The 20,034-nt window shown below is 37.0% G+C and overlaps 2 protein-coding genes and 1 pseudogene across 2 annotated transcripts; all 3 read right to left on the reverse strand.

Moving 5' to 3' along the window:
- Nucleotides 1-7,250, reverse strand: part of LOC127622977 (AT-rich interactive domain-containing protein 3B-like) — a 62,182-nt pseudogene extending 54,932 nt beyond the window's left edge.
- Nucleotides 7,251-8,014: 764 nt separating this feature from the next.
- Nucleotides 8,015-13,962, reverse strand: LOC127622964 (protein FAM219B-like). Its single transcript, XM_052097171.1, has 6 exons — nt 13,785-13,962; nt 12,970-13,078; nt 12,602-12,695; nt 12,050-12,124; nt 11,924-11,966; nt 8,015-9,894 (listed from the first exon to the last, which is right to left on the reverse strand). The coding sequence occupies exons 1-6, from the start codon at nt 13,854-13,856 to the stop codon at nt 9,745-9,747; spliced, it is 543 nt and encodes a 180-aa protein (XP_051953131.1). The 5' UTR covers nt 13,857-13,962; the 3' UTR covers nt 8,015-9,744.
- Nucleotides 13,963-15,499: 1,537 nt separating this feature from the next.
- LOC127623224 (cytochrome c oxidase subunit 5A, mitochondrial) lies at nt 15,500-18,311 on the reverse strand. Its single transcript, XM_052097560.1, has 5 exons — nt 18,170-18,311; nt 16,751-16,867; nt 16,506-16,627; nt 16,022-16,149; nt 15,500-15,635 (listed from the first exon to the last, which is right to left on the reverse strand). The coding sequence occupies exons 1-4, from the start codon at nt 18,243-18,245 to the stop codon at nt 16,036-16,038; spliced, it is 429 nt and encodes a 142-aa protein (XP_051953520.1). The 5' UTR covers nt 18,246-18,311; the 3' UTR covers nt 15,500-15,635; nt 16,022-16,035.
- Between the last annotated feature and the right edge of the window lie 1,723 nt (nt 18,312-20,034).

Here is a 20,034-nt window from a genome sequence, read left to right on the forward strand (position 1 = left end):
GGATGGCTGAAAATTAGTTTTGCAAAAGAATAATATAAATCTATAAAAAAAAGCATCAATTACACACAAAATGTGCATTATTTGCACTTTATTGTGAAACGATATTGCTAAAAAGCTTGCTGTACAGGTCACCAAGTGAAAAAGATATAGGAAATTGCCGAGCCAAATCACTTGAACGCACATCACATCATAATTACAACTTCTGAACACGTAACAACTTCCCTTTCCTGTCTCTTTGTCTTATTCGCTAGTCTCTCCCTCTCTCTCCCTTCACTGTTGGGATCGTCTGTTTCCACACTGCTGTTCTATATTAGGAAAGACTAAATGAACGTGGCAGCCTTTCCTCTATAAATAGGATGCTTCCACACCCGCTTTAATCACATCATACACTCTTCATGTGGACAGATCTCTTGATGGTTCGCTGGCAGCAACAGCACACATATAGTCTCGGGCATAAAGCTCATGCCTACAACACAGCATCAATAGATTTAGCTTCACTTTAAAGGAAACATGAAATCAAAATTGCTTGTATACTTTCTTAATGCATACTTATGTTATTATTGTGTGTCTGCTTTGGCATCTTTCATCAAAATGTAATAATTTGCTCCACCTCTAAAACAACTTTCCTTTTCGGCTGATGTCACCAAGCCCTCTGCTTTTTTAACCCCTCCCTTAAACCACCTGTTAAATAGAGACCATTCTACACCATCCAATCAGTTTCTGAAAATCAAAAATTAAAACCCACCCAAAGTAAAGTAAGCAGCAAACAATATTTCATGTTGACTTTAAATGTCTCAGATCACCTTGTAGAGAGCTGCAGCTACTGTACAACTTCCCCCTCATACCCCACCCACTGCACGCGTGCACAAACACTCCTGCTGCGACTCCCACATGCTAACTGACAAAACTGGGCCAAACTTTCTTGATGTAGTCTGGACACAAGCCAAACTTGAGTCAGCATTTGGCAGCAGTGAGACAGAACAAATAAGTGCTGCTAAATGTCAGGCTGTGTGCCAGCAACACTTCCAGAGAGCAACAACATGAGGGCAGATCTTTCTCCTGAAGCGCAGTTACTACACCACTTCTAACACGTACCATAAATGCACACAGAAACATGCAGAAAGGTGCTAAGAGGGCGAGAGGGAGAACTCATTCAAAATGAAACCATTACAGAGACAGTGTACAGTAATCCAATCCCGACTGTGCTCCCTAAGTATTTAACCTGTTGCTTAAAAGCATAAAACTACTTCCAGATACAAATAGGCAACATCTGTCTGCCAGACAGCTGATCAGGCGGAAAAAACATTTCCAAGTCATATTTCATCCAAAAATCAAAAGAAACAAAAAGAAGAAATTTAGCAAGTAAGAAAATCCAACCTACTGTATTTTTGGACCACTAAGATTTTTTGCATTGCTTTGTTTATTTCTCATTTCAATGTTTTTTTATTCTTCTGATTATTCTCAACAGTGATTCTGTGTGATTTTTTTAAACTAAAATCAGTACGCACTACAGACAGTATAATAGATGCTAGCATTGGGTAAAAACAATTGGGCTGTCAATTTAATGTGTTAATTTAGTGCGATAAATGTTTGTAAAAATGAATGCATTAAACAAATTAAAGCAATTAATGTTTTTTCAGTAAGTTAAACAAGCAGAATTTCCCACATTTATCCATTATGCAGGTATTCAGCTGCACAGTGAACATTCATTGCCATATTGTGAGGTTCATAATGCACCACACTTTCTCAATTGGAGACGTGTCAGGACTGCATTCATGACAATCTAGCACCTGCACTCTCTGCATACGCAACCATTCACTTGTAATCCGGGCAGTATGTGGTTTGTCCTGCTGGAAAACCACTTCTAAAGGAGCATAATCTCCGATCCCTCAGACAGTGACGTCTTAAAAACATCTTTCTTATGTAACAGATATCATGACATGGGTTCAGAAACACTTTGGTAAACCTTTGTTAGTCAACACCATTCGCTGCTGCATCCACAGATCAAAGCTTTACTTTGAAAAGCAGAAGCCCTACACCTAACACTGTCCAGAAGCGCTGCTAACCTCTCTGAGATGGAGAGTAGACAAGTGGAATCATGTTTCATGGCCCAACATGTCCAAATTTAAAATAGTTTTAGAAAAAACAGCCGTCGTGTTCTCTGGTCCACTCCTTTTTTTTTTAATTAGCATTTTCGGTACTGTCCCAACTTTTTCGGAATTGGGGTCGTATTATAGACTAAATTATCTTTATTTGGGGGCCATTCTCAGTAAATACATCATGTAATTAATTAAATAAAAATTAAATCGCATGACAGCTTTAATTAATATTTTACCATTTAAGTAATTATGTATTTTTTCCACACTATAATAAAGAGGATTTGGGAATAAATGTGCTAAATTGTCAAGAAAATAATATTAAGATGAAGAACTAAACCTTAAAGTATAGTTCACCCAAAAATGAAAATTCTCTCATCATTTACTCACCCTCATGCCATCTCAGACTTTTAGACTATGTCAGCTCTCTTGGTCCTTGTGCAAGTGAATGGTGTTCAGACATTTGTAGCTCCACAAATAACAAAGAAAACAGAAGTAATCCATCAAACTCCAGTGGTTAAATCTATATCTTCAGAAGCAATATAATAGGTGTGGTTGAGAATCAGAACATTGAATTGAAATCCATTTTTTACTAAAAATCTCCAACTTCACTTTCTCTTTTACATCTGAATGTTACATGTGGTGCCTGTTTAATTTCACTTAAAGTGGAGATTTAGAGTAAAAAAGGTCTAAAATATTGTTCTGTTTCTCACCCACACCTATTATATCACCTCTGAAGATATGGATTTAAATGCTGGAGTGATATGGATTACTTTTACGTTTCCTTTACGTGTTTTATGGGGATACAAAGGTCTGATCACCATTAACTTGCAATGTATGGACCTAAAGAGCTGAAATATTTTTCTAAAAATCTTTAATTTGTGTTCTGCAGAAGAAAAAAAAGTCCCACATATCTGGAATGGCATGAGGGTGAGTAAATAATGAAAGAACTTAAATTTTTTTGGTGAACTAATCCTTTAACTGTCCTAAAAATAAAAACCTTAACATGTTCTTGACAGGTTTGCGAGATTCACCCGATTCTGAATTAGATTTGCAAAATGAGGTTCCTTTAGCAGAACAAAAGCAGTTTTCTTACCTGTTTAAAATGCTCGTCAAAGCTCCAGTCTGCTTGGTCGTTAGGAGAAGACGTTGATGGCCGCTCCACAGGTGAGAGATCATCATCGGGCTCCTGTTTCACCCTGAGAGGGGGTGATGGAGCTCTCTGGGCTCCTGCTGGAGCTGGCGAGTCCCCGAACGGACATGTAGGAATCCGGGCAGCTCCCTGCTGCAGTGCCAGCTTCTGCTTTCTGAGAAACTCCAGTCCACTGGCCGCCACGTCATCTTCTTCGCTGCCTTCATCTCCCTCCAACATCTCATCATCCTCATCTTCCTCACCCGAGTCTCTGCCCCGTTCCTCCTCATCCTCTCGTTCTGAGTCCACACTGCACTGATTAGACACTCGAGACAGCTGCCCGACCCCCGGGGGTCCCGCAGCCCCTGTGCCAAGGCCCTTGCCCATGAAGCCAGCCCCAGAAGCTCGGGCGGCAGCCAGAATGGCCTGCTGAGCCGCAAACTGCTGTGCATACATGATGTGAGCTTCATGCAAACTCCGCTCCTTCCGCTCCATGTCCAATCGTGCCTGCTGTTGGCGCTGAAGTTGCTCCATCATTGCCTCTAGCTTCAACCCAGCTGGACCACTCTGAGGGTACCCACCCCCCAAACCACCCTCCTGAGAGACAGAGACATAAATGATGTGCTGTAAAAAAAGCATTCAAATTACAGTCACATCCTTAAAGCTTCAAAGACCCCATGAAATGGCTTCACGAGTGCAGTTCACTGTCCTGTGATGACATATTTGAACTGAAACAGAAAGTTGGGACAGGATATATCAAAGGGCTATCCTTTTTGTTTTTTAATGGTGCATCTTGGACTAACTGTACATCATTTCTTTTGGAGTAAATGATGAAAATGTTTAATGAGGAAAAAATAACTGAGTGCACCTTTAAAAAGCCAATAGCCTTTAGTTTACATCACAGCCATGAGCCATGATTTGCTACTTGTTAAAGCTAGTCAGAGGCAGGTGGTATTAGCAGAAGAAACAATCTTATTCTAGGGAGCATTTTATTGGACAAAATATTTGAGTACAAGATGATGTCATACATTTTTGGCCCATTTATCCACAATTTTTTAATGTGTATATCTGATAAGAAAATTAATTTTGTCAACTTTTAGAAGTACACTGATTTACACATAGAAAGCTAATAGACTTGGACTAAAAGCAAAACAATACTAATTTTGTTTTGATAGGGTCTTAAAATGCTTAACTTAAAATGTGTGAGAAACTTTTATGAATATGTTATTTCACATAATTTATTTATGTTAATTTGCTAAATGTTTTGCACACATCTAAATTGCAAACACTTTAGCAAGACAAATGTACGATTATTTGTCATGTTGCATGCCAATAAAGCACATTAAAACTGAAACTTGAAATCTTGTCATGGAACAACATTGAACAACTGTAGGACAAAACACCTATATTTCCCGAAAACAAATATTAACCCATTTCTCAGAACATCTGGAAAAAAATAATAATTAGTCACATGTGGTTTGCCCTGCAAAATACAACATACTTTAATAACCTGTCAAAATCTGTATGTCCATCAGAAAAATAAACATTATAAACTAAATATCAGTGTTTTTATCTTAAAGCACTTGAAAATCAAATTGATGGCCCTGCCTGTTATGATATGCAACCTGCAAAAAAAGCAAACAAAACTAAAGCTAACTGGTCCTATATTCAATAATCAATAAATTAAATATTAAACATATTGTGGGGGGCCTGGGTAGCTCAGCAAGTAAAGACGCTGACTACCACCCCTGGAGTCGCGAGTTCGAATCCAGGGAGTGCTAAGTGACTCTAGTCAGGTCTCCTTAGCAACCAAATTGGCCGGTTTCTAGGGAGGGTAGAGTCACATGGGGTAACCTCCTTGTGGTTGCTATAATGTGGTTCTTGCTCTCAGTGAGGCACGTGGGGAGTTGTGCGTGGATGCCGCGGAAAATGGCGTGAAGCCTCAACACACGCTATGACTCCACGGTAACGCCCTCAACAAGCCTCGTGATAAGATGCGCGGATTGACGGTCTCAGACGTGGAGGCAACTGAGATTTGTCCTCCCCCACCCAGATTGAGAAGAGTCACTACGCCACAACAAGGACTTAATAGCGCATTGGGAATTGGGCATTCAAAATATGGGAGAAAAAGGGGAGAAAAAAATCACAAAAATAAATAAAAAATATTACACATCAATAATGACTGTCAAACTGAGTTTTTAGATATGCAGGTTAATCTGGATAGATTGGTGTAATCTTAATTTTTGTAATACAGTGCTTTGTCTAGATTAATTTAACTCAAGTTATGCTATTGCAAAAATAGCATAAAAAAAGTTTCAAACATACAGACATATGAAATGCTTAAACACGTAAAACATTTTTATCTAGGCAGATTCCATGACTGTCAAAAAATCTGATGAGATGCTCTTGAGTCTAAACAAATCAGACATGAAGTAAAACTCAGTTTCATACTAGAGTACAAAACAGCCATTCTTCAGAATAAATGTGGTTTAAGGGAATTCAACAGGTCTAAAAACAGTTAAAATTTGTGATCAAAGCACAAGCCTTTAATGAAAGCAGCATGTTTGTGCATTCAGATGCATCTGGTGCAGAACAGTGTGTGTGTGTTGTGCCAGTGCCCCCACAATGATAGTTAAGCCTAAACATACCAACATTATAGGTCACACAATCATGCAAAAAACTACTTCATAAAAGGTACTAAATAATGCATTAAAAAAAAAAACATCTATGACAAACATGGCACAAGGTTAGAATAAAATGTTGTTTCTCTGACCATTTTATCCCCACTATGACATAAAAACAAATGTGTGTTTGTGTCTTTTACACATTAATTGTGACGATACAGTGTTTTTTTTTTTTAGACATTATTCAACGTGGCGTCATATTTATTTGAAACAAGGCTGTGAGGGATAGACTTACAGTCTCTCCAATGGCATCTTATAAAGCTCCTAAACGACATCTCATTTCCCACAGCTTGTGTTTTCTAAAGTGTTTTGTCCCCTGTTATTTCTTAGAAACATGTTTTTTTCAATGTTTCATCGGCGGAACGATCCAAAACACTTTTAACAGCAGTACAAATCAATGAAAAGACTGGAAGTCTATCGCTCACAGCATTGTTTTCATTCACGTCAAAAATCTAATGTGGCGCTAAACTGTGAATAAAAGGTCCCTTGAAGACATTTATTAGGGACCTATCTGTGTTTGATTAAGAGCACATCAGGATGTTCAAAGCTGCAGCAAGAGACTAATGTTAAAAATATTCTAACATTTAAAATAATACATGACACTTAGTAACTTTACACTTTTCAGAGTTTTAAAAGCATAATTTGTCTTGCCGTTTTTACACACTTTTAGACCAATTAATGAATTTCCATTAGCCTTCTAGTCGTTTATGATTACTGGAAAAATAATTTTAAACCAAATAGTGAATCGGTTCGATTCGTTGAAAAGAACCGACTCAAATGAAGTCGGTTCTTCATTCGGCAATTTTTTTTTCATTTGCATTACCTTTACAGTGGCTCGTAATTCCTGAATGATTAAAAAAAAAAAAAAAAAAATCGGAAAAAAACTAATTAATGAACGATTCACTGACAAAACGAACATCACTTCGACTCACGAGTAAATGCACTTAACGAGAGCAATATTTAAGTGAAACAATTTAAAGAAATGCATAATTAGACACATATTAAATTAATTACAAAAATTCCCATGACTTTTTAAAATTTTGTGGATTTCCCATGACTAGTCAGGATGAAACATACCATTTTAAAATCCTCTCCTAAAGGCGATTGAATGGTCTGCTCACCATCTGTGTTTTACTGCTGCCGGTGTTGTCCACCATCCCTCCGCTCCTCAATGTCTCTCTCAGTCACTGTCCCGTCGATAAATCATGCACGCGCACCGGCGGCACTCTCCGTTTGTCCACCGAGTGCTTGTGAATCCGGTGCGCGTTCGGCCGCTGATATCTCTCGGTAAATGAGCAGGACCCGATCACAGATCTCCGACCCGCCTGGCGTTCAGATCACAACTCCCTTCCGTTCCCGTCTCTCTGTCTTTGGCGTTTCCTCCCCTCGCCACTCCGATCAACCTCCTCCCCGCGAGAGCGACTGAATGAGTTCACTCACTCACGCACGCACGCACGCACTCACTCACGCACACACGAATAATACATGTGCGTTTGGTATTTTGAAAATTATATTAAATTATTAAAACAACAATTAAATAAAACATAAACTAGAAAAATCTTTTTATTTTTTTATATAAAAAATACATTATATTTAATAAGTCTGTCAAGAAACGGTCCGCGGAAATTCTTAGAGACCAAAAAGCATCTTGGGCGCAAATAATGCCCCCAAAATGCTGTATAGGTAGGTAGCTTTCTAGGTTTTGAGCACAACCTGATGAACATGTTTATTTGTGCGTCAAGCAAGACCTGTTGTTGATAATGAGTGAGTTTTTAATTATTCTAAAATAATCAAATGAATATAGCTAAAAAAAAAAAAAATTGTAAATTCGGGAATCAAAATAATTGTTTAAACTTAAAGCCTGTAAATGTCAATGGAGCCAGTCACTGTTACACAAGCGCGCCCTCTAGTGTTCGTATGTAGTGGGCACAATTTTACAGTCACTTGGAAATTTATTTTTCGTTTAAGTTGGCTTGACATTCTGTTTTGTGCAAACATAAATAATCTTCAGACATCCACGTTCTGAGTCCATGCTGATATTCAGTTCTCGATATAAACATTCAACAGTCATTAATAAAAGCATTAACATCGCTATAGTTTTGGTATGTTTCCTTTAATTTCACAAAACAGTTAAATACAAATAATAGTTTTCTTACAAGAAGATAAATGTATTTTAAGTTATTGCATGTGAAGTCAGTAACTGATTCATTGTGGCAGCAAAGTGAAAATGAATGTTTTGTTGCATAGTGTTGCAGATTGTCCAGTCTGATACACACACGCACGCACGCACGTGCACACACCACTAATACTCAAGAAAAAACAATTCTCCATTTTTTTTTCAGGGGAAAATACAAATACATGATAATACAAATTATAAACTGAATATAAAATAGCACAATCTCTCACAGCATAGATCTAAACATACTTCATGTCATAAACAAATACAACAAATGTAAATTCACCAGCCGCTATACAATTAAGCAGAAGCAGGTGTTTTCTCTTTGGGAGTAACAGAAAAATAGTACAATACTTAAGTAACACTTTTTTTGTGTGTGCAAATTACAAATTTTTAAAGCATATATTTGAAAAGGAGCAATTCACAAATAAAAGATAAAAAAAAAGTTAATAAACAAACTTTTAACACAGAGACTGGATATCACCCAGTCCAAATCTCCAAAGCAGAGTAGTAAAGCAAACATGAGCTCTGCAAAGACATACACACCCACCTATAAATTCTGTTTGTCTCAACAGTATGTAATGTCCGGTTTCTCTATATCAGGAACACTCCACTTCCTCAAACAATGTGCTGATTATGAGATGGAATTATGGGCATTTGTTTCAAGTCATACTAGTTGACGTTGAGCTTTCTGAACCAACAAATGTTTTTTTTTTAAAAAACAAAACCACTAACAGCTGCTGTCTCAATCAAAAATAGTGACAGCAAAAACATAGTGATTCATCCAATATAGAATTCTGTCATCATTTACTCACCCTTGTGTTGTTCCAAACCTGTATGATATTCTTATGTAGAACACAAAATTAAACATTTTTGACAATGTATGGTAAACAGTGGCATACAATAACAATAACTTTGTTCCAAAGCTCCAAAATGGACAAAAAGTACCATAAATGCATCAAAAAGTAGTCCATATGACTTGTGTGCTATATTCCAAGTCTTCTGAAGTCGAATGCAATAGCTTTGTATGACGGACAGACCTGATTTTAAATCGTTATTCACTGAAAATCTACACCGCGTTTGACATCATTGGTGGATGTCATTGGTTCTAACTTGTCAGATGACTGATCACTTCATTTGAATATGTGGAAGTGCGAATGAGATTTGAGAGCTTCATTGGAGGGGAAGCATTTCAACGAATAATGAATTATGCAACTTTGGTTTGTTCCTCACACAAAGCTAACATTTGCCTTCAGAAGAGTTGGAATGTAACACACCAGTCATACTTATGGTACCTATTTGTTTTAGTTTTTTTATTTAGGAGCTTTACAGTATTCACTGTCAAATTGTATTGTATGCAAAAGACACTCGAACATTCTGCATAACATCCTTTTGTGTTTCAAAGAAAGCCATACAGATTTGGAACAACGTGAGGGTGAGAAAATGGCGACAATATCCATTTTGGGGTAAATTATTCCTTTAAAAGTAGCCTTGATTCAAAAAAAATTCTCCAAATCACTGTGGTTTTAAATACATCAGAAGAACTCAAATTGAATGTTTCTTCTCCATTTCACAACTGGGAGTGACAGCACTGAAGTTTAACATGGTGGCCAAACCGAATATCCTGAGTGTTTAGTGCATGTGTTGTGGGTTCGATCACTGCACGCAACAGGATGACGCATCTGAACAGCAGCACATAGAGGAGGTCAAGGCTTTAGGGGGGATCAGGTCCAGGTCTTCATCATCAGGTATTTCATCCAGGTGATATCCGTCCTTCAACAGCTGTCTACTCAGGTCTGGATGCACCTGAGCAGAACAGAAGAGACTGTTTGAGCTTGATGGGACAGACATCAAGTCTAATTCACTAACCAACTGAATGGCACATATGTGTGTAAACATATGTGTGTAAAATCTGCATGTGGACGCTTTCAATCAGAAGCAGGGTTACCACACCAATTCAATTCCATGATATTTCTAGGTGTTCGGATTACTGGATAAGGATTTAAAAATCTATATATTTTTAGAGATTGCACACACAAAGAACACTTGCTAGCAATTGAAATATTGTACAGACTAGACTACACTAGTAAAAATGTATTCACTATAGACATTTCCAAGATTTTCCAAATACTTTTTAAGATTTAGAAAATGTCCATGATTTCTAGGCCAGGAAATCCCTATTATAAAATGTCCTGATATTTCCAGGTTTTCCCAAGACTGTGGGAACTCTGCAGAAATTATGATTGATCTATGTCTGTACTTTTTTTAGTATAATATTTTTATATAATAATAATAATAATAATAAAAATACACCAAGGAAACTTAGGTGATTCAACAACAAAAAAGTGTCTTGTCAACTTTACTTAACCATGTGCGTAGGAACAACATGAATATTTATTGTTTTGTTAACTGAAACTGAAAATGTCAAATTCCCAGCATGCTTTGTATGGGACTCGACAGGAAGAATACATATTAAAATGAAGCATTATTGAATGTGTCTTTGTACTAGATATAAAGATATAAAGGGGTAGACTTGTTAATGATTACTGTATTGTTATGTAGAGATTTAGAAGAATTTCTGTTGAGTTGCAGTTTTGGGAGTTACCATCATGGTGAAGAGAGGATCTTGAGACTAGGTTGATGACCAATACATATTAAGTATTCAACATCTCAAGTAAAATGCTGTGCTAATCATTGCATGGTGACCAAGATGCACTTATTACTGCTTCCCACCAGCAAACGAATAAAGCTTGTTATGTTTACTTGATTAAGGTAGGTTCCCTCTTAATTTACATTTATCAGTTGCTTTTATCCAAAGCGACTTACAGTGTACTTATTACAGGAACAATCCCCCTGGAGTTAAGTGCCTTGCTCAAGGACACAGTGGTGGTCGAGGAATCGTACCGGCAACCTTCTGCTTACCGGTCCTGTGCTTTAGACAACTACGCCACCAACACTCATTGAATTAACTCTACCACCCTTTACTTGAATTATTTCAGTTGAATTTACATGGTCATTTTAAAACTTATTTCAAACATGTGGAACCACTATCCATGATTAGGCCCTTTCCCACTGCAGGGACTTAAACCATTTTAGGGACTTTTCCCTGGGACTAGTGCTTTTCATCATTTTCGCACCAGAGGAACTATAGATCCTCGTAGCTGTTTGAGGAACATTGAATCAAGTTCATCATAAGATATTGAGTGACAAAACTGTATGTTATAGCTTAATTTTGTTCTGCATAAAAAATAAGCAGGGTTCAGAAACATATTTAACACAAACTTATGAGCACATACATCTTTTGTAAATTCTGTGAATATATTTTTTTTTGCGCACATAACACTTGTCAGCAATTATTGGGGAAGAGTAAATGCTCTAAGTCAGTTATTGGCAGCCAAGTTAGTCAGCAACAGCAGAAGATACTATAAATTGGGTGTGTGATGACAGACACTGCTAACATAAATATTAAAAGTTCAAATCTAAGCACTAGTAATCCAGAGAAATGAGTGCAGCCGTTCAGGACAGAAGATTTCTGCTTAATGAAATGTTATCCGACTACTCAATACATATGAATGAATAGGAGTGCATGCAATAAGGCCAAGCAAAATTCCACAGAAAGGGCACAGATTAAAACATCCATAAATTCACATGCCCCCATGTTGGCATATTAAATATTTTTTTCTAATTTGATTATGCTTTCAGACCCCCAAAAGATAAAACCTCACTTTAGCACACTTGAGCATATTCCACAGAAATCTACAGATAATTTCCTCCACACACACAAAAAAGTGTTCTATATGTGTATCTATAATCAGGCTTGTTTGTAGCGTCTCACCTCAGCTGAGGAATATCCAGATGAACAATCCAGCTCTGTATCACTAAGGAGATTAAACAGCACACAATTAATTATAACATTCATACACTTTCTGAACAGATTTTAATAACTGAGAGGCTGACATACCTGTCTGAATCCAGAGAGATGAGTGAATCTTCAGCTGTCTGACTCACAGCAGCATATCCCTTATTAAACTTCACACTGCAAACAGAAGAATTACACAATAATACAAAATTCATAAATGTCAATAAGGAAAAAGATCATAACAATGGAAAAATATTTTAAAAGTAAAAACTGGCATGTTTATCCCGATAAACACATGGTCTCTTGCCTCTTTTACAGTCAGTATGTTTGACTTGGAGGAGAAATACAAATGGGTTTGATCAATGTGACTGTGAAACACACCTGACCTCTCACAATCAAACACACGTTAATCATTGATAATAGACTACTCCTTGATTCACCATACAAACCAAATCGATTTACTGCAAGAGACGTAAATAAAACAAGCGGGTGCCTGTTACTATTGAGTTTTCACCACACCTTTCAAAAGAGTTTCTATGAAAGGAAAAATCTCAATTATAATGCATATTCTTGACTCATGAAAACCGGAGGTAGATCAAATGTATTTTAGAAAATGACAGCAGCATATTTTAAAACACAGCATACAGGACTCACTTTTTTGGTTTGTGTCGGAGTTGATGAAGCCCAGGCCTACCCGAGCTAAAGCCTCTGTTCTGCAGAGCTCTTCTGGCCGAGTCTCTGTGTTTCTCTGCAAATAAAACAATACAGAGACATACAGCACAATCACACAATACACATGTTAAATAATGACATCTGAACATGACAGGAGATAAACACAACAACACATCTCTGAACACAGAGCACATCTATGCATTGCACCTTCTATCTATCTATATAGTAATAATTACTTAATTAATAATTACTAAAAAATAGATTATATAATCTTGGTTTACACACTATGAAAAAAAGCATTTTAAAGCAAATCGTATATTGAATACTTATGCATTTTCATCAGTACTTACGGAGTTTCATGTGTAATGCAGGTGCTTTTGACATGATATACGGTCCTCTCTTCTCCATCACTTTGATTCTCTTGTCACCTATCTGTGGCTGCTCACTGCTTGCATCACTCTTATGATTAAACATGATTTGTAAATGTTTGGATCAACATACTGACATGTGACAGTTTGTCCATCAAATAAGGTAACAACAACTTCATATCATATTCTGTTCTATATTCCCTGCTCATAACAATTGCAATCTTTATCTATATATCATCACACCAAATCCATTAAGAGAATATTCTGTACAGTATATTTTGTGTCATACTGTATTTTGTGCAATGTGTATATATTGTGCGAGTAATGTCATGATAACTAAATATAGCTGTTTGTATGACTGTTCTTTTGAGCAAGTCGAAATCCTTATGTGACTTATAATTTCTTTGGAAAATAAACCAAATATAATTTACTGATGACACATTACTTATGAAGATTTAGATATTCTGTACAGATTCCTGGTTTACAAATGTATGAAATCCACCTGAATCACCCCTTAGATACAAAAACACACTGATAATTAAACTTTCAGCAGGAAAAAGATGAAAATATGTCTGATTTGACAAAATTCTCAATCAGAAACACAAAACATATACATATTTTATATGACAGCATATAAAATAGCTGCTAATAAAGCTTTACTGTTCGTTATCCTCTGCCCAGACACATCATTAGAATTTCAACGAGTATTGTGTGTATTTTTATGATTATGAAAAGTGGAATCGAACATCAGCTTAAGATTTGAGCTACAAACACTTTTAAAAATAAATTAAAATGACCTTCATCCTCGCCACTGGAGACTCGTCGTCGGAGAAAGTGCCCTGCTCTGCGCTCTCCTTCATGTCGTTCATGTGTGTGTCTCGAAGTGAAAGTTGAAATATGAAATCATGTCTTAAAATTCACAGATTAAACTTATGCTAACGCGACAGTAAACAGATTCTTCTTCATCTGACGTTACACCCATCGCCGCTTATCGCACTACTGCCACTCACAGGCGCTCCAGTGGTACTGCAGCCTCTCATGACCGTATCAGCGTTCATTGTAAAATGCCAACTCTTTCTGTCTGTGTGTGAAACAGTACACAGATAATTCTAAACATTTCTGGCCATGCCCAGAAAGGATTTTTTTTTTATTGTATTTGAAACAGTACGCATGTAGCTTAAAATTTTTAAGGTTTAGGTTCAATAAAATATTTTAATAAATATTGCAAACATCGTAGTCACATGAACCCACTACACCACAAATTCAATTCAGTGAGTGATGTCTAATTTAAGGAAAAGTCCACCCCAAAACACAAATTATCTCATTATTTACTTGCCCTCATGCAATTCCAGATGACTTTCTTTCTTCTGCTGAACACTAAGAGTTCTAGGAGAATATCTCAGCTCTGTAGGTCCATACAACGCATGTGGCTGGTAATCAGCACTTTAAAGCTCCAAACAGCTTAGACAAGAATATTAAAGACAACCTATGCGTGACTCCAGTGGTTAAAGTAATGTCTTCTAAAGCGATACAATCGTTTTGGGTGAGAAACGGATCAATATTTGTGTCCTTTTCACCGTAATTGTTTACTTCCAGTCACTCTATAATGCACATTCATTATGGGACCCAATTCACACAGCCACTCATGTGATGCAAACAGGACGGGTATGTTCACGTGAGAAGTGAGGCAATACAAATGGAAGTGCAGTCTGATTTATTTACAACAGATTGCTGTTCACAAGCGTTATTGGTTTTGCTTTCATTTGAACATGCCAACGCGCTTATGTCACTCAAGAGGCTCCATGAACTCGGTCCTCACATGAACCGAATTGGAGAGTGAGAGTAAACAATTATATTTAAAAGGACTTAAGTATCATCTTTTTCTTACCCAAAGCAATCACATCACTTAAGAAGACATTAACCACTGAAGTCATATGGATTACTTTTACTATGACTGTATGTGCTTTCTGGAGCTTTAAATTGCTGATCAACATTCACTTGCATTGTATGGACCTACAGAGCTGAAATATTTTTCCAAATATCTTAATTTGTGTTCTGCAGAAGAAAGTTATACACATCTGGGGTGGCAAGAGAGTGAGTAAATGATGAGAGAATTTTAATTTTTAGGTGAACTATCCTTTTCACATCTTCTTGAAAATAAATATTGTTTCTATTATGTATTTTTAATCAAATGATGTGTAAACAATTCTAACCTTATCAGCCTGATTAGATGAGCCAAAAATTTGTATTTGCACTATGTACTGAATATATTGTCTTATTGTGTGTTCTATATATACACTTTATTTTCTATTCAATTTGTACTCTATTTTGCATTATTATCTTGTTGTGTCTTGTTGCTGTATTGTATTGTTGTGCACTGGAAGCTTGTCACCAAAACAAATTCCTTGTATGTGTAAGCATATTTGGCAGTAAAGATGATTTTGATAAAGATGATAAAATGATGGTTGATATTACTACTGGTTCATTCATCACACTGGAAATGGATGGTCATTAACAACAACACAGGCTGATTCAGTATTGCTTGGTTTATTATGTCCATTATTATTTTATACAGGACGGGACACACTTTGACTTCCTGAATTTCACAAAATGATGAGCTGAAACCTCATTAATTTCACATAAAACCCCTGAAACAGAAAGAAAGACATTTAAAACATTTGTTTCAAAAAGACAAAAAATAGACAAACAATATTACAATATTATGATGAGTCAATTTAATTATCACAGCTGTTCTATATGCTTTTACCTGGTAGAATTTGATGTGTTAAAAGTGAAATAATCTTTGAAAATAATGTTTCATTACAAAAAGTGTTTTAAACATTTCTAGTATAATCAGGGTAGTTCTGAAATTGGTTTGGCATTTTAAAGAAACTCCAGGTTTATCAAGGAACTCTGTTTCTGCTATTGGTTTATTTTCACCATTCATCACTTTTGTGTCTGTTTAATATTTGTGTCCCCCATGTGGGCGAATCCCCACAACTGAATCAATTATGTACAGCACAACCTAACTCACTGTGTATGTGGCATTCACACTTTATCAATGCCCAGCTCTTCTGGAGTGGAAATACCCAGCTCCTGCAGTGTTGGACTGAGTTCCTGGATCAGATATGGGTAAATCTCCTTATGAGGGCCCGATTTATCCTGACAAAACATTGCAGGGAATTACAAAAGTGTGCACTTCATGTTAATGAGAAGACACAAGGGACTGATTACACTCACAAACTCGCACTCAAAAACAATGAACCTTCTACCCACTGAGGATTTTATCCAAGAAAACGTACACAGATTAGCCAAATTTGCAAATAAACATGAATGACTTTGTTCAGTAAGTGTGAACATAAGAGGCCACAGCTGTCTGATTCCAAAGAAATACTGGGGCCAGCTTAAAGACTAAATCCAAATATATAACAGATACAAAACCATTAAAGACACATTTTAATTATGTTATGAATTAATTAATACAGAAGCACAGGAAAACAAACTTGCGCTCGTCTCACCTTAATGGCCTCTAAGATGCGAATCGCGCTGGCCAGATCATCCAACCGTCTGCAAGCACGCAGAGCAGAGTCCAAAATCTTCGGTTCAGGAACAAGGTCATATCCAATCAGTGTGTTCATACCTGAGAAAGAAAAAACACATTTGCTCACATTAATATTACACAATCAAAAACTAATATTTGTAGACACAGCTATCGATTTTTCATCTTCTTTACAGTGTTATTTGTCTGTTTTGTTTTTATCACCTTTACGCAGCTCCCAGGTGTCGAGGTCAGGTTTGCTGAAGTACGTCACCCAGCGTGAGTCAAACTCCTCATCCGTTTCTGCTTTAGCATGAGAGTAACATCGTACTGCAGCAGGAGCTAAAAAAAGAGAGAAGACCAGATAAATCAGAGAGGAAAAATGACAGTTGTCAAATCCATAATGTAAAACAACTTTACACAACCACTTATAAGCATATAAATCTGGCTAATTAGTTGCTAATTCCTAGTTATGCCCATTCATCTTTAGTATTCCTCAACCTTTCTCTTCTGAATATTGTAACAAAAAAATAACTAAATTTTTTATAACTGCTTGATTACCTAAAGTGTAAAGGGTCATTGAAGACCCTAGATATGTAATAGTGTAAATAAAAATTCACACAAACTGGGCATTTTGTAGATAGACCAAGGTAATGTCAACTGAAAAGCAATATTGTAACAAGTTATTATGGATTCATGTTCCATCCTAGGTGTCCAAGATGACACATAAAAATAATTACTGAATCCACCTTTAAAGTCTGAATACAACATCCTGGTCTTATTGTGAACATTTAATCAGAGCAAGTTATTACATAGAAAAATATTTTCTTTTAGCAACCGATGACATTGTAGAAATTCACTAGTCACAGTCAGCCTGGAGTTAAAGTGTCCAATTGCAGGGCGGTTACTGAGATAAAGAGAGTAGTATTCAGCTGGGCATGTGATCATAACATGGCCACCCCCATGAGCAGACCCTCTCCTTGTAGATTACAATGGCATTTATAAGGTCGCAGATATGACGGGAGTCTTCATTTCATGCGAGTGCTCATAATTTAATTAATATGTTTCAAAATTACAATTCATTTCTTTAGAAGTAAAACTTTTTAAAGGGGGAAAAATTACTGAGTGCACCTTTAAAAGTCAAACACAGGAAGATTTCTGTAGATCACGAAAGACGAGACACAATCACAACACTCCATAACAAAGTTATACATTTTTTTAATTAATGCATATACATTACCCTTACAAAAACCTACTGTGGCAGGTACAGATTTAATAGCCATAGCTAAAAACAATAACATCATGGTACTTCTTGTTAGATTACAGTTCAAATAATCAATGCATATACTGTATTTGATGTAAAATGAGTGTCCTATGCGCCTAAACAGAAAGTGAATCCAATGTGTGCGGCGGGTCAATACAAGGACAAACACGATGATCTATAATCACAACGACACACTCATGTAGCTAAACACAAGCGAATCGATTAAAATCAGTTAATGATCAATAAACTCATTAGACACCGGCTGAAATCTGTGATCAAGTGAAACTCAGACTGTCTTTGACCTCAAAGCGTAACGGCTGTGATCTCTATGAATGAAACCCTCACAACATGTGTTTCCTCGCGCTGTTGTCTGTGTTTACCTGTGTAAACGGGACGTGTTCGAGTCAAACTCCTGATACCGGCGGCAGATGCGCGCAAAACTGCGGCTGAAAACATGATGCACAGATGTGCGGCCAAAACTGCGGGTCCAAACAGGACGAGGCGCACGGAGATTACGCATGGTGGTAGCGCAAAGAGATGACGCATAAAAGGGGCGGGGCTTGTTAAAAAAAATGATTTCACTCAAAACAAATAAAAAAATTACAAGGGGATAAATGCATTAAGAAAAAAAAAATATGAATACTAATATATGCATAAATTAACATTCAATAATAATAATAAACATAATTATATATATAATATATATTGCATACTTGGCAATAAAGCTGATTCTGATTCATACAGGTGAAACTCGAAAAATTAGAATATCGTGCAAAAGTTCATTAATTTAAGTAATTCAACTTAAAAGGTGAAACTAATATATTATATAGACTCATTACAAGCAAAGTAAGATATTTCAAGCCTTTATTTGATATAATTTTGATGATTATGGCTTACAGCTTATGAAAACCCCAAATTCAGAATCTCAGAAAATTAGAATATTACATGAAATCAATAAAAAAAAAGGATTTTAAATACAGAAATGTCAGCCCTCTGAAAAGTATAATCATGCATATGTACTCAGTACTTGGTTTGGGCCCCTTTTGCATTAATTACTGCCTCAATGCGGCGTGGCATGGATGCTATCAGCCTGTGGCACTGCTGAGGTGTTATGGAAGACCAAGATGCTTCAATAGCGGCCTTCAGCTCTTCTGCATTGTTTGGTCTCATGTCTCTCATCTTTCTCTTGGCAATGCCCCATAGATTCTCTATGGGGTTCAGGTCAGGCGAGTTTGCTGGCCAATCAAGCACAGTAATACCATGGTCATTAAACCAGGTTTTGGTACTTTTGGCAGTGTTGGCAGGTGCCAAGTCCTGCTGGAAAATGAAGTCAGCATCTTCATAAAGCTTGTCTGCTGAAGGAAGCATGAAGTGCTCTTAAATGTCCCGGTAGACGGCTGCGTTGACTCTGGACTTAATAAAGCACAGTGGACCAACACCAGCCGATGACATGGCTCCCCAAACCAACACAGACTGTGGAAACTTCACACTGGACTTCAAGCATCTTGGATTGTGTGCCTCTCCATTCTTCCTCCAGACTCTGGGACCTTGGTTTCCAAATGAGATGCAAAATTTGCTCTCATCAGAAAAGAGGACTTTGGACCACTGAGCAACAGACCAGTTCTTTTTTCTTTAGCCCAGGTAAGGCGTTTGACATTTGAAGCCCATGTCCAGGACCCGTCTGTGTGTGGTGGCTCTTGATGCAGTAACTCCAGCCTCAGTTCACTCCTTGTGAAGCTCCCCACACATTTGAATGGCCTTTTCCTGACAATCCTCTCCAGGCTACAGTCATCCCTGCTGCTTGTGCACCTTTTTCTTCCACACTTTTCCCTTCCACTTAACTTTCTATTAATGTGCTTTGATACAGCACTTTGAGAACATCCAACTTCTTTTGCAATTACCTTTTGAGGCTTTCCCTCCTTGTGGAGGGTGTCAATGATGGTTTTCTGCACAACTGTCAGGTCAGCAGTCTTTCCCATGATTGTGAATTCAACTGAACCAGACTGAGAGACCATTTAAAGGCTCAGGAACCCTTTGCAGGTGTTTTGGATTAATTAGCTGATTAGAGTGTGACACTTTGAGCCTACAATACTGAACCTTTTCACAATATTCTAATTTTCTGAGATTCTGAATTTGGGGTTTTCATAAGCTGTAAGCCATAATCATCAAAATTATATCAAATAAAGGCTTGAAATATCTTACTTTGCTTGTAATTAGTCTATATAATATATTAGTTTCACCTTTT

This window comes from Xyrauchen texanus, chromosome 29, assembly GCF_025860055.1.
Source record: "Xyrauchen texanus isolate HMW12.3.18 chromosome 29, RBS_HiC_50CHRs, whole genome shotgun sequence".
NCBI lineage: Eukaryota > Metazoa > Chordata > Actinopteri > Cypriniformes > Catostomidae > Xyrauchen > Xyrauchen texanus.